The following is a 12,718-nucleotide window of genomic DNA, read 5'->3' as shown; positions in this document are numbered from 1 at the left end:
GCAGGCAGATCACCTGAGGTCAGGAGTTTGAGACCAGCCTAACCAACATGGAGAAACTCCATCTCTACTAAAAACACAAAATTAGCCGGGCATGGTGGCCCATGCCTGTAATCCCAGCTACTCAGGAAGCTGAGCAGGAGAATCACTTGAACCTGGGAGGCAAAGTTGCGGGGAGCCAAGATCGCGCCACTGCACTCCCGCCTGGGCAACAAGAGCGAAACTCCGTCTCAAAAAACAAACAAACAAACAAAAAAATCCTAGCCAGGCGTGGTGGCACACGCCTGTAATCCCAGCTACTAGGGAAGCTGAGGCAGGAGAATCGCTGGAACCTGGGAGGCGGAGGTTGCAGTGAACCAAGATTGTGCCACTGCACTCCACCCTGGGCAACAGAGTAAGACTTTGTCTCAAAAAAAAAAAAAAAAAAAAAAAGAGAGAGAAAACATAAACAACAAAACTACTGCCAAGACATAAACTCTACCATGAGACACAATCATGTGAGTGTCTCTGCACAGCCCACCCTGCCCTCCCACTCCTCTCCTTGTATCAAAAGGCATCAACATAGAATAGGTGACATGGGACAAAAAGGTTTATGACCCAGGAAGTTCAGGAAACACTGGTTTAGACAAAGCGAATCAGGCTTCTTCTCGGGGAGACTTTTGGAGCTTTAACAAGCTAATGTTGGTTGTGATGTGATCGTGATTATGATGGGCCAGAGCTTGTAGCTGAAGCCATGTTGAGTTGGCCTCAGAGCCCTCTCCTTTCCAGGTGCCTAATGCAACTAGTGTCCTTTAGTACAACAGTTGGAAAAGGAGTTCCAGATACGTTATGTATGTATGTGTGTATGTATTTTGACACGGAGACTTACTCTTGTCGCCCAGGCTAGAGTGCAATGGTGCAATCAGCTCACTGCAACCTCCGCCTCCCGGGTTCAAGCGATTCTCCTGCCAGCCTCCTGAGTAGCTGGAATTACAGGCATGTGCCACCACGCCTGGCTAATTTTTTGTATTTTTAGCAGAGACGGATTTTCCATGATGGCCAGGCTGGTTTCGAACTCCTGACATCAGGTGATCCACCCACCTTGGCCTCCAAAAGTGCTGGGATTACAGGCATAAGCCACTGTGCCCTGCCATATTTATTTTTTAGAGATAGAATCTAGCTGTGTCACCCAGGCCAGAGTGCAGTGGAGCGATCATAGCTCACTGCAGCCTCGAACCCCTAGCTCCAGATACTTTAAAATCAACACTGAGGTTGATTGTTAAGAGGCCACATTACTGGATGGTACCTTGGTCCTACCTGCTTCTCACCCCCCACCCCACCCCACCCCACTGAGAATTACTTTCACTGAATTGAGCTTGGCCTTGAAGCCATCAGCTTGGGTGTGTGCCTGGAGTTATAGGATATAGTCTGTGTTTTATGTGTAGTCCCTGCCCTGCTTCTGAACACATCTGTACACATACATTTTCCTATAATATGTATGGTGTTTTGGCTTGTGTGTGTGTGTCTGTGTGTGGCTGTGTGAGAGACCCTCTTCTAAAGCAGATCCCATGGCCCTGCTCAGAGTCCAGCCTGCTTGAGTTCTCACACCCCTCACACTATATACAGGAAGCAGGCTGATTTGCAAAGCCACACCACAAATGTGAGGGAATGGGTGGTTCACTGGCCTGCCAAGCTGCTGAGTGGGCGTAATTTGGGTGTGGACAGCCCTCCTTTTGGTGCATCATTTGCAGGGGGAGGGAGTGCCTCACTTCCCTTGAACACCTACTATGTGCCGGCCAGGTGCAGTGGCTCACGCCTGTAATCCCAGCACTTTGGGAGGCCGAGGTGGGCGGATCACAAGGTCAGGAGATCGAAACCATCCTGGCCAATATGGTGAAACCCCATCTCTACTAAAAATGCAAAAATTAGCTGGGCGTGGTGGCGCACCTGTAATCCTAGCACTTGGGAGGCTGAGGCAGGAGAATCGCTTGAACCCAGGAGGCATTTTTGTTTGAGACGGAGTTTCAATCTGTTGCCTAGGCTGGAGTGCAATGACTTGATCTCTGCTCACTACAACCTGCACCTCCCGGGTTCAAGCGATTCTGCCTCAGCCCCCTGAGTAGCTGGGATTACAGGCACCTGCCACTGCCACCACGCCTGGCTAATTTTGCATTTTTAGTGAAGACAGGGTTTCACCATGTTGGCCAGCCTGGTCTCAAGCTCCTGGCCTCAAGTGATCTGCCCGCCTCAGCCTCGCAAAGTGCTGGGATTACAGGTGTGAGCCACCGCGCCCAGCTTGATTATTGCCTCTTTACAGGTAAGTAAACTGAAGTTCAGAGAGAGATGAAGCCACTTGCTCAAGGACATGGTACAGCGGAATTGTGACTGGGTCGGCCTGTCTCTGAAATGCATGTTCTCTGCCCCACACCACATCTGTGGGCTCTCTTGCCTTTGGTCTTGCTCTGAGGTCTCTGGCCTCGTGGTACCCAAGGAACAGAATCCAGGGATAGTGACCTTGGCTTCATATCCTAGGCACTCTCGAAAATGGGTCTTTCTCCTTCTCAGAACTGTCTTGACTCTGGCAGGAAGCTTTCCAGATCTTAAGAAATGCCTTCTCCCCTCCTCTGAACCAACCCTCAGCCTGTTGTCAGCCCCTGTCCACTTGGCCCTTCTCTCTTTGAGAAGAGCCTCTGTTCCTGGGGCCCAAGAGCAAGGGACCCTGTTTGATTCATCTGTCATAGGGCTGGGTGGAAGGAACTGCTCATGCCTGTCCAGGGTGAATGACCCTCCCTGAAGCGCGGGGAGAGCCACCATGTTCCCTAGCCCCCACAAGAGACTACAGGACTCGGAGCTGTAGATAGGAGAAAGGCTGGGACCTGCTGACTAGGCGGAAAGTGTGTGTCAAGAAAAACTCCAACGAAGCAGGGGAAACCTGGAAATCTGGCTGAGTGGGGACTCCCCCAAAAAATTAAGGCTCAGAGTTAAAAAGTGAGGAGGTGAGCAGGTAGCAACTATGCCTCCCCAATCTCTCTCCACCTCCCTGGGGTTTGAAGCAGGAATCAGCAAAACCAACTGGCCCTACACAGGCAGGGCTGAAGCTGGAGGGAGCCAGGGGCGAGGGGAGGACATCCTGCTGTGACGCTTGGCAGGGGCAGGAATGGTGACTTTCCAGATGGGAGTTCAGCGCTTCCTCACCCAGGGCCAACTGCACCCCTGTCTGGGATAAAAATAGTACTTCCTCTTCCTTTCTCCCATCATTCTCTTTCACTCCCAACCTCCCAGACTCAGATCAGATATGTCCATCCACCCTGGAGCTCCATCCCGGGTGATGGACACCCCCACACATATTAGTCCACGCCCATCAGGAGACTCTTCCCTCGATCACTGAGGATAAAATCACTCCTCGCATGTCCATCTGGATGCCCTGGGTGATCTCTCTCTCTCTCTCTCTCTCTGTCTCTCTCAGGAGATTCTTGTCACTGGGGTCTGTCCCAGAAACCAGAAGGATTCCTGGGTCCTCTGAGTCCAACCTGTCCATCACCCTGCTCCAGGCGGGGTGGTCACAGCCTCGGACATCACTCTCTCAGTGGCAGTGGCCCAGCCCTGCCACTGCCTTGCTGAGAAACCATAGGCAGTGAGTGCCTTGTTATCTCTGGGCCTCAGGAGCCTCATCCTCATGGCATGAGGGACTGGATTTGGTGGTTTCTGGAAGCCTTTTTAACACCTGACTGTCCATGTGCCTGGTCTCCAGGAAACATGGTCCCAGTGAGGTGGGGCTGCTGGTGGACAGCACGGCAGAGGCAAGCACCACCAGCTTCGCAGGAAAGAGGCAACCCAGCGACACTGCCTGCCTCCCACCTGACCTTGAGCGAGGATCTTCTCTCCCCAGCCACAAAGGGCTGCTGTGTCCCTAGGGAGCCTGGGCCCGCGTAACCGCAGCCGTCTGCTATCAGGCCTCTCACCCCAGTGCCTGCGCCCCCAGTACCAGCGCTCCTTACCTGCCCAGCCTGGGAGCCCTCTGGTCCCATTCACATGGTCCTCCTGGCCTAAGTTGGCTGCCTGGACAGTCTCAGCTCCCTTCACCGTCGTAGCCACCACCTGTCTCCTCGCGCCCACGTCCCACCCTGACTTCCTGCCTCCTCCCGAGGGCTCCGCAGCCAACCGGGCCCCAGCAGCCCAACCACAACCCTCTAGCACCCCAAGCTTCCTGCCACCATAGACCCCCACCTCTCAGCCCTTGGGGGTCCCCTACATCTCCAGGCCAGGCCCTACTTCCCCTACTGTCCCAGGGCGACACTGGGAGGTTTAAAGTTGAGGGGAGGATGTCTGATAGACCCTCCCTTCTGCCCTCCAGAGTGCATCTGGGCAGGAGATTCAAGGGCAGCCTTTGGGCCCAGGGAGCAGGGTGCAAGCAGACACACACTCAGCTTACGGTGAGAGGCAAGCACCACCGCAGCACCACTGTTGCAGCTGAGAAACCCTTTTGTTTCTATCTGGCAGCAAAGGTAGCATCATTCAGAGTCAGAGGAGAGGACAATATCCCTGTTAAATAGCTGGTGAGCAGACCACGCATGTTACAGTCAGGTCAGGCCAAGAGAACAATTCCCATGTCATCTCGGAGCATGGGACAGTGGCTTTATTATAGTCAAGGGTAGGTGAATGGTAGGCTACCATCCCTCTTACAGACAGAGTGCTGGAAAACAGCCTGTTTCAGGAGGCAGACAGGAGGACAACCTCATGTCTCCAAGAGGGCATCGTAACGGCCCCTGCTGTAGTCAGAGGCCAGGACAACACCCACTAATCATGGTCGGAGAGTAGGGCAACACTTTGAATTCAGGTAGAGGCAAGGTCACAGCCCCTGGCAGAGGTGGAGGGCTTGGCACTATCTCCTGCAACAGGTGGATGACAGAGCAAACAGGGCCGCTCAGGCCCCCAGGTGCAGGCCACAGACAGTCAGGATTTTCTGTTATAAGCAGGAGGCAAGAAGATCCTCACGAGCAGCAGGCAGGCAAAGAATTTCCATTTCCCCTGGGGCCAGGCTGAGGGGGCGCCCATCATTAGCTGAGGGCCAGGTCACCAGTGATATGAGGAACGCCAGGTGGCCTCATCGGGTCCGAGAACCCAGCCTTGACCCCCACAGGAGGAAAGTGCACATGCGTCACTGCCTGAGTGAGCTGGTGGGGGGAGGGGAACCCACAGAGCATTGTTGGGGTTTGTGAGGTGGAAGCGATGCTGTGTGCACCTCAGCTGCGGAGAGAAGGGGGGGCAGGAAATGGGTGGGGGGAAGAGGAAGCCTGAGTTGGAAAGTCAGACAAAGAGGGTAACACAAGAAACAAAGGCTGAGAGAGACAAAGTTGAAAAACCTTCACAGTGACACAGAGCCTAGAGTTGGAGCTCCAGGTGCAGGGCCCAGACTCCGTTGCAATGTAAGCCTGAACACTTCACAGTCCATCTCCGGGTCTCAGCACAGAGTAGAAAGACAGCAGCTGGGAGTAATAGTTCACATTCACTGAGTGCTCACTGTGCACTATTTCCCTTAAGGCACATCCGCTGCCTGTGGAGTGAGAATCAGCACCTCCATTGTGGAGGTGAGGAAATAGACTCAGGGGTTAAGGGAGCTCCTCAGGGTCTAATAGAAATAAACGGTGGCTCAGGCCTGTAATCCTAGCACTTCGGGAGGCCCAGGCAGGTGGATCACTTGAGGTCAGGAGTTCGAGACCAGCCTGGCCAACATGGCGAAACCCTGTCTCTATTAAAAATACAAAAATTAGCCAGGCATGGTGGCGGGTGCCTATAATCCCAGTTACTCAGGAGGCTGAGGCAGGAGAATCGCTTGAAATCGGAAGGCGGAGGTTGCAGTGAGCCAAGGTCACGCCACTGCACTCCAGCCTGGGTGAAAGAGTGAAATTGCATCTCAAGAAAGGAAAAGAGAAGAGAAGAGAAGAGAAGAGAAGAGAAGAGAAGGAAAAGAAATAAAATAAAATAAAATAAAATAAGCCAGATGTAGTGGTGGCCGCTTGTAATCCCAGCTACTTGGGAGGCTGAGGCAGGAGAATCACTTGATCCCAGGAGGCAGAGGTTGCAGTGAGCCGAGATTGCGCTACTGCACTCCAGCCTGGGTGACAGAGCGAGACTCCGTCTCAAAGAAGAAGGAGAAGAAGAAATAACAACAAAAATAAATAAATGGGGTAGCTGGCTTTGAACCTATGTCTCCCAGATTCTGCATTCTTCAGCAGCCCAATTTACCTGTCACCTCCCATGGGCCTGCAGTGAACTAGGGTGGTCCCAGTGACAGGCGACATTCAGATAACGGCCTTGGGCCTAAATAAACGACTGCAAGAGACCTTGATAGGAACCAGAAAGGGCGTTTATTGAGGAGTTTGAGGGTGTGAGATCCTCCTCCTCCCCCTCCCAGCTGGGGCAGCAGAGGAAACAGGATGCTGGGGTTTTGCACTCTTGGAATTCAGCTCTCAGAAACCTAAATGTTCCTCCTCCCCCGCCAGGAGCTGGTGCCTCTGGGGCACCCCTCCCTTTCCTCTTCCCAGACAGGCAGGGGAAGCAGCATTGGGAGAGGGGGCGGGGAGTCAGGGGGGCACAGGTGTTCCTCAGCAGAGGGTGAAGCGCCGGGCGCTGATGTTCATGCGCGTGAGGCCCAGGTGCCGCAGCAGCGGGGCCAGGGCCAGGCCGGCCCCGGGCTCCAGCTCCAGCTCCAGCTCGGCCTCATCCAGCAGCTCCTGATGCAGGTGACAGGCTTGGTCCATCTTCAACCGGTGCAGCTGGGCCCGCAGCCGCAGCAGCTGCCCTGCCAACTGCCGGTCCTGCGCCTGCATCTCCCGCTGCGGCCGAGAGGGGGCGTGAGCCTGCCGGACAGGCCCTCTGTCGCTCGCCCTTTCTCCCTTCCTGGCAACGCCGGGCCTTTGCACTGGCTGTGTCCTCCCCAGCCCCCTCTCACCTCAGCTTGATCTCTCCCCATCTCCCAATCTGGCTTCGCCTGGTGGTTCTCAAACCTAGCTAAGGAGTCTTTGTTTGTTTGTTTGTTTGTTTGTTTGAGACGGAGTCTCGCTTTGTCTTCCAGGCTGGAGTGCAGTGGCACGATCTCGGCTCACTGCAAGCTCCACCTCCCAGGTTCACGCCATTCTCCTGCCCTAGCCTCCCGAGTAGCTGGGTCTACAGGCGCCGGCCACCACGCCCGGCTAATTTTTTGTATTTTCGGTAGAGACGGGGTTTCACCGTGTTAGCCAGGATGGTCTCAATCTCCTGACCTCATCATGATCCGCCCGCCTCAGCCTCCCAAAGTGCTGGGATTACAGGCGTGAGCCACCACATCCGGCCAGGAGTCATTATTAAGCAAATCCAACTGCCTGGGCCCCATCCCAGATTAACTAAGCGGAATCTCTGCGTTGGAGCCCAGCTGGGTATCTTTATATCTGCACATGCTGAGTTGGGAGCCACCTACTGAAACTTCATCTCTTCAGAATCTGCCTGCAGCATCGCTGTATCTTTGGGCCATAGAAAGTCCCAGAGTAGGGGAAGCTGTGTCTTTTTTTTTTTTTTTTTTTTTTTTTTTTTTTTGAGACGGAGTCTCGCTCTGTCACCCAGGCTGGAGTGCAGTGGCCGGATCTCGGCTCACTGCAAGCCCCGCCTCCCAGGTTCACGCCATTCTCCTGCCTCAGCCTCCCGAGTAGCTGGGACTATAGGCGCCCGCCACCTCGCCCGGCTAGTTTTTTGTATTTTTTAGTAGAGACGGGGTTTCACCGTGTTAGCCAGGATGGTCTCGATCTCCTGACCTCGTGATCCGCCCGTCTCGGCCTCCCAAAGTGCTGGGATTACAGGCGTGAGCCACTGCGCCCGGCCAAGGGAAGCTGTGTCTTTCCCTATTTATAATGGTGCCCCACACTCCCCAACGCCAGTGTTCTGTCCCCTAAGCAATAAGAGCATAAGGTCAGTACACTGGATGGAGTCCTTCTTCAGCAAGACTCCCTGAATACAACACTGGACAAATCCATTCCCAGCTCCTCGGCCCAGGACACCGGAGTTGCCTGCAGTAACTGCCCCATGCCTGTGGTCTTGGGCCCTGAGGAGGACCAGCCTGAGGCCCTGTGCAAAGCTGCCCGCCCCAACAGACTCACCAGCTCCTGTCGGAGCCACTCAAGGGCGGTGTCCATTGAGTCGAAACCACAGATGTCCCCAGGTCCCCCTGGTCCAGGTTTGGCTTGGGCCCTGCGCCAGGCCTGGCTCTGGACCTGGGCTGTCCACTCCAGATATGAGGGCCGCCGAGTCTGCAGCTGTAGCTTGGCTGTCAGTGCCTTCACAGAGTCCAGGCTCTCCCCCTCCTCATCCTCCTCGTCCTCTTCACCCACTGCCTGGAATTTCAGTAGCCTCAGGGACATGGCAGGTTTGAGGTGAGTGACAGGGCAGGGCTGCAGCTCTGGAATTAGGGAAAGGCTGGCAATATTGCCCAGGGAGAGGTGGTAGAAGCTGAGAGTGAGAAGAGCGTGCCAGGGAGTGTGCGGTGGTCAATGTTGAAGGTGGGTTAGGGGGGCTGAGTGTGCCAAGGTGAGTGAGCAGATGGTTGTGTGAGGCCAAGTATGCAAGGGCTGGAATTTTCCTGGACTGCTAACTTGAGAGCCACGTGATGCCCATCTGGGTGGGGGCCGGAGGAACCCTGCTCCTCTGGCCCTTTGGATGAATTTTATTGTCTTTGCCCAGAAGGAGACACCCAGTTCCCAGAAAGGAAGTTACTCCAGGATGAGAAAAGCATCATTCATACCAGAATCTTGGCCCTCCTCCCAAGACCCAAGTTAAGGGAGCTGAGATCCGGGAGGAGGCTGCCTAGCCACCCCTTGTCCTTACTCGTGACACCAGCCCTTCAGGAAAGGACTAGCCTCCAGGGCCCTGGCCTGGGAGTCAGGAGACCTGGGTTCTAGTGCTGGCTCTGCAGAACCTTGGGCGAGTCACTGACCTTCTCAGAGCTCTGTTGGGACAGATGAAGGATTTCAGGCTAATACTCGAAGGAGTCCTCAAGGGCTGCCTGCAGGAGAAGGGCAGAGCTGTGGATGGGCTCCTTGCCTTCCCTCTCCCTGCCCCTCCCAGGGCTTCAACCAGAGCAGTTCCCTTTTTTATTTTTTATTTTTTATTTTTTTTTTGAGACTGAGTCTGGCTCTGTCGCCCAGGCTGGAGTGCAGTGGCCGGATCTCAGCTCACTGCAAGCTCCGCCTCCCGGGTTTACGCCATTCTCCTGCTTCAGCCTCCGGAATAGCTGGGACCACAGGCGCCCGCCACCTCGCCCGGCTAGTTTTTTGTATTTTTTAGTAGAGACGGGGTTTCACCGTGTTAGCCAGGATGGTCTCGATCTCCTGACCTTGTGATCCGCCCGTCTCAGCCTCCCAAAGTGCTGGGATTACAGGCTTGAGCCACCGTGCCCGGCTAGTTCCCTTTTTTAAACTTTGTTTTGAAACATAACGTACACAACAGAAGGACGGCTGCAGTGCCTCATGCCTGTAATCCCTGCACTTTGGGAAGCTGAGGTGGGCGGATCAAGAGGTCAGGAGATCGAGACCATCCTGGCTAACACGGTGAAACCCCGTCTCTACTAAAAATACAAAAAATTAGCCGAGTGTGGTAGCATGCGTCTGTAGTCCCAGCTACTTGGGAGGCTGAGGCAAGAGAATCGCCTAAACTCGAGAGGCAGAGGTTGCAGTGAGCTGAGATCAAGCCATTGCATTCCAGCCTGGGTGACAGAGCAAGAGTCTGTCTAAGAAAAGGAAAAAAAAAAAAAAAGAAAAGAAAAGAAAGAAGAAAGGCCGGGCGCGGTGGCTCAAGCCTGTAATCCCAGCACTTTGGGAGGCCGAGGCGGGCGGATCATGAGGTCAGGAGATCGAGACCATCCTGGCTAACACGGTGAAACCCCGTCTCTACTAAAAAAATACAAAAAAACTAGCCGGGCAAGGTGGCAGGCGCCTGTAGTCCCAGCTACTCGGGAGGCTGAGGCAGGAAAATGCGTAAACCCGGGAGGCGGAGCTTGCAGTGAGCTGAGATCTGGCTACTGCACTCCAGCCTGGGCGACAGAGTGAGACTCTGTCTCAAAAAAAAAAAAAAGAAGGAAGGAAAGAAAGAGAGAGAGAGAAAGAAAGAGAAAGAGAAAGAAAGAAAAGAAGCATAACATACACACAGAAAAACTGTACATATCATAAATGCATGGAGACATGGTGGCTCACGCCTGTAATCCCAACATTTTGGAAGGCCGAGGCGGGCAGATCACCTGAGGTCAGGAGTTTAAGACCAGCCTGGCCAACATGATGAAACCCTATCTCTACTAAAAATACAAAATGATCTGGGCGTGGTGGTGCACGCCTGTAATCCCAGCTACCCAGGAGGGTGAGGCAGGAGAATCAATGGAGCCCGGGAGGTGGAGGTTGCAGTGAGCCAAGATCACGCCATTGCACTCCAGCCTGGGCAAAAAGAGCAAAACTCCATCTCAAAAAATAAGTAAATAAATAAATAAATGAATGTATGGCTCGATGAATTCTCCCAAAGTGAACATATCCATGTAACCAGCCCCCAGATCAAGCAACAGAGTGTAACCAGCACCCAGGAAGGGCTGTTAGCTTCCCGTGTGCTCCTGGCCTGTCACTAATCTCCAAAGGGTAACACCACCCTCATTCTAACAACACCCAGGAAGGGCTGTTAGCTTCCCGTGTGCTCCTGGCCTGTCACTAATCTCCAAAGGGTAACACTACCCTCATTCTAACAACATAGTTTTCTCTGTTTGTATACCTTCTAGTCGTTCACAAACTTTAGTATGCATCAGAATCACCTAGAAAGCTTGCTAAGCTTGCTAGGCCCCACCACCCAGAGTTTCAGATTCAGTATGTATGGGGTGGGACCTGGTAATCTGCATTTCTACCAAATTTCCATCCCAGCTGCTGCTGCTGCTGGTCTGGAATTTTACAATTTGTACTTTTTTTTTTTTTTTTTTTCAGACCAGGTCTTGCTTTGTTGCCAGGCTAGAGTGCAGTGGCGGGATTATGGCTCACTGCAACCTCGAACTTTTGGACTCAGGTGATTATCTTGCTTCACCTCCTCAGTAGCTGGGACTTACAGGGCCAAGACCCCACACCCAGCTAATTTTTTTTTTTTTTAATTTTTGATAGAGATGAGGTCTTCCTCTGTTGCTCATAATGGTTTGGAACTTGGCTGGGCGCGGTGGCTCATGCCTGTAATCCCAGCACTTTGGGAGCCCAAGGCAGGTGAATCACGAGGTCAGGAGATCGAGACCATCCTGGCTAACACAGCGAAACCCCATCTTTACTAAAAAATACAAAAAAATTAGCTGGGCCTGGTGGCGGGTGCCTGTAGTCCCAGTTACTCAGGAGGCTAAGGCAGGAAAATGGTATGAACCCAGGAGGTGGAGCTTGCAGTGAGCCGAGATCACACCACTGCACTACAGCCTGGGCGACAGAGCGAGACTCCGTCTCAAAAAAAAAAAAAAAAAAAAAAAAAAAAAATGGTCTCAAACTCCTGGGCTGAAGCAAATATGTATTCTTTCATGTCTGATTTCTTTCATAGAATAGTTCCAATTTTATGTTTATACTATGGTTTCACCTTTTTTTTTAATTTGAAAGAAAGCTTGTGTGTGTGTGCAAAACTTACATGCAAAAGTCTGGAACAGAGTGGACCAGAAGGCCCTTTGAAGGCAGAAGTTGGTATTATTCTTCTTAGTAATCAGCATCCAGCACAGTGTGGACATCAGTGTTTAAGAAATGAAAACATGGGAGGCTGAGGCAGGAGAATCTCTTGAACCCTGGAGGTGGAGGTTGCAGTGAGCTGAGATAGCACCATTGTTCTCCAGCCTGGGTGACACAGCGAAACTCCATCTCAAAAAAATAAATAAATAAATAAATAAGTGAAAACATATACACTCTTTTTTTTTTTTTTTTTTTTTTTTTTTTTTTTTTTTTTTTGAGACGGGGTCTCGCTCTGTCACCCAGGCTGGAGTGCAGTGGCCGGATCTCAGCTCACTGCAAGCTCCACCTCCCGGGTTCACGCCATTCTCCTGCCTCAGCCTCCCGAGTAGCTGGGACTACAGGCGCCCGCCACCTCGCCCGGCTAGTTTTTTGTATTTTTTAGTAGAGACGGGGTTTCACCGTGTTAGCCAGGATGGTCTCGATCTCCTGACCTTGTGATCCACCCGTCTCGGCCTCCCAAAGTGCTGGGATTACAGGCTTGAGCCACCGCGCCCGGCCTATACACTCTTAATAATAGAGCTGCTAGAGGCCAGGTGCAGTGGCTCACGCCTATAATCCCAACACTTTGGGAGGCCAAGGCAGGCAGATCACAAGATCAGGAGTTCGAGACCAGCCTGGCCAATATGGTGAAACCCTATCTCTACTAAAAATACAAGAAGTAGTCGGGAATGGTGGTGTGCGCCTGTAGTCCCAACTACTCAGGAGGCTGTGACAGAATCACTTGAACCAAGAAAGCAGAGGTTGCAGTGAACCGAGATTGTGCCACTGTACTCCAGCCTGAGTGACAGAATGAGACTCCATCTCAAATAAATAAATAAATAAATAAATAAAATAATAATAATATCACGCCTGTAATCCCAGCACTTTGGGAGGCCGAGGCGGGCGGATCACAAGGTCAGGAAATCGAGACCATCCTGGCTAACACGGTGAAACCCCGTCTCTACTAAAAATACAAAAAATTAGCTGGGCGCGGTGGCGGGCGCCTGTAGTCCCGG

General features: G+C 52.8%; 2 protein-coding genes across 3 annotated transcripts in view; both read right to left on the bottom strand.

Moving 5' to 3' along the window:
- Nucleotides 1-4,108, bottom strand: part of LCK (LCK proto-oncogene, Src family tyrosine kinase) — a 33,000-nt gene extending 28,892 nt beyond the window's left edge. The window contains exon 1 of one of the 2 annotated variants that reach the window (XM_050795104.1): nt 3,975-4,108. The gene's annotated coding sequence lies outside the window, so the exon portion shown is untranslated. The remainder of the gene's footprint in view (nt 1-3,974) is intronic. The other variant, XM_050795114.1, reaches the window with a different exon arrangement.
- A 2,219-nt stretch (nt 4,109-6,327) lies between these two features.
- Nucleotides 6,328-8,652, bottom strand: FAM167B (family with sequence similarity 167 member B). Its single transcript, XM_050796626.1, has 2 exons — nt 8,106-8,652; nt 6,328-6,812 (listed from the first exon to the last, which is right to left on the bottom strand). The coding sequence occupies exons 1-2, from the start codon at nt 8,364-8,366 to the stop codon at nt 6,582-6,584; spliced, it is 492 nt and encodes a 163-aa protein (XP_050652583.1). The 5' UTR covers nt 8,367-8,652; the 3' UTR covers nt 6,328-6,581.
- Nucleotides 8,653-12,718: the final 4,066 nt, after the last annotated feature.

Source organism: Macaca thibetana, chromosome 1 (assembly GCF_024542745.1).
Source record: "Macaca thibetana thibetana isolate TM-01 chromosome 1, ASM2454274v1, whole genome shotgun sequence".
Taxonomy (NCBI): domain Eukaryota; kingdom Metazoa; phylum Chordata; class Mammalia; order Primates; family Cercopithecidae; genus Macaca; species Macaca thibetana.
Note: the sequence above shows the minus strand (reverse complement) of the source record. Positions and strands in the feature narration are given on the sequence as shown.

What these genes read in the sequence shown, in the direction of transcription:
- FAM167B (XM_050796626.1), bottom strand. Translation starts at nt 8,366, where the DNA reads ATGTCCCTGAGGCTACTGAAATTCCAGGCAGTGGGTGAAGAGGACGAG. An exon ending in AGTGGCTCCGACAGGAGCTG is followed by an intron (nt 6,813 to 8,105) that starts GTGAGTCTGTTG and finishes TCTCGGCCGCAG; the next exon opens with CGGGAGATGCAGGCGCAGGA.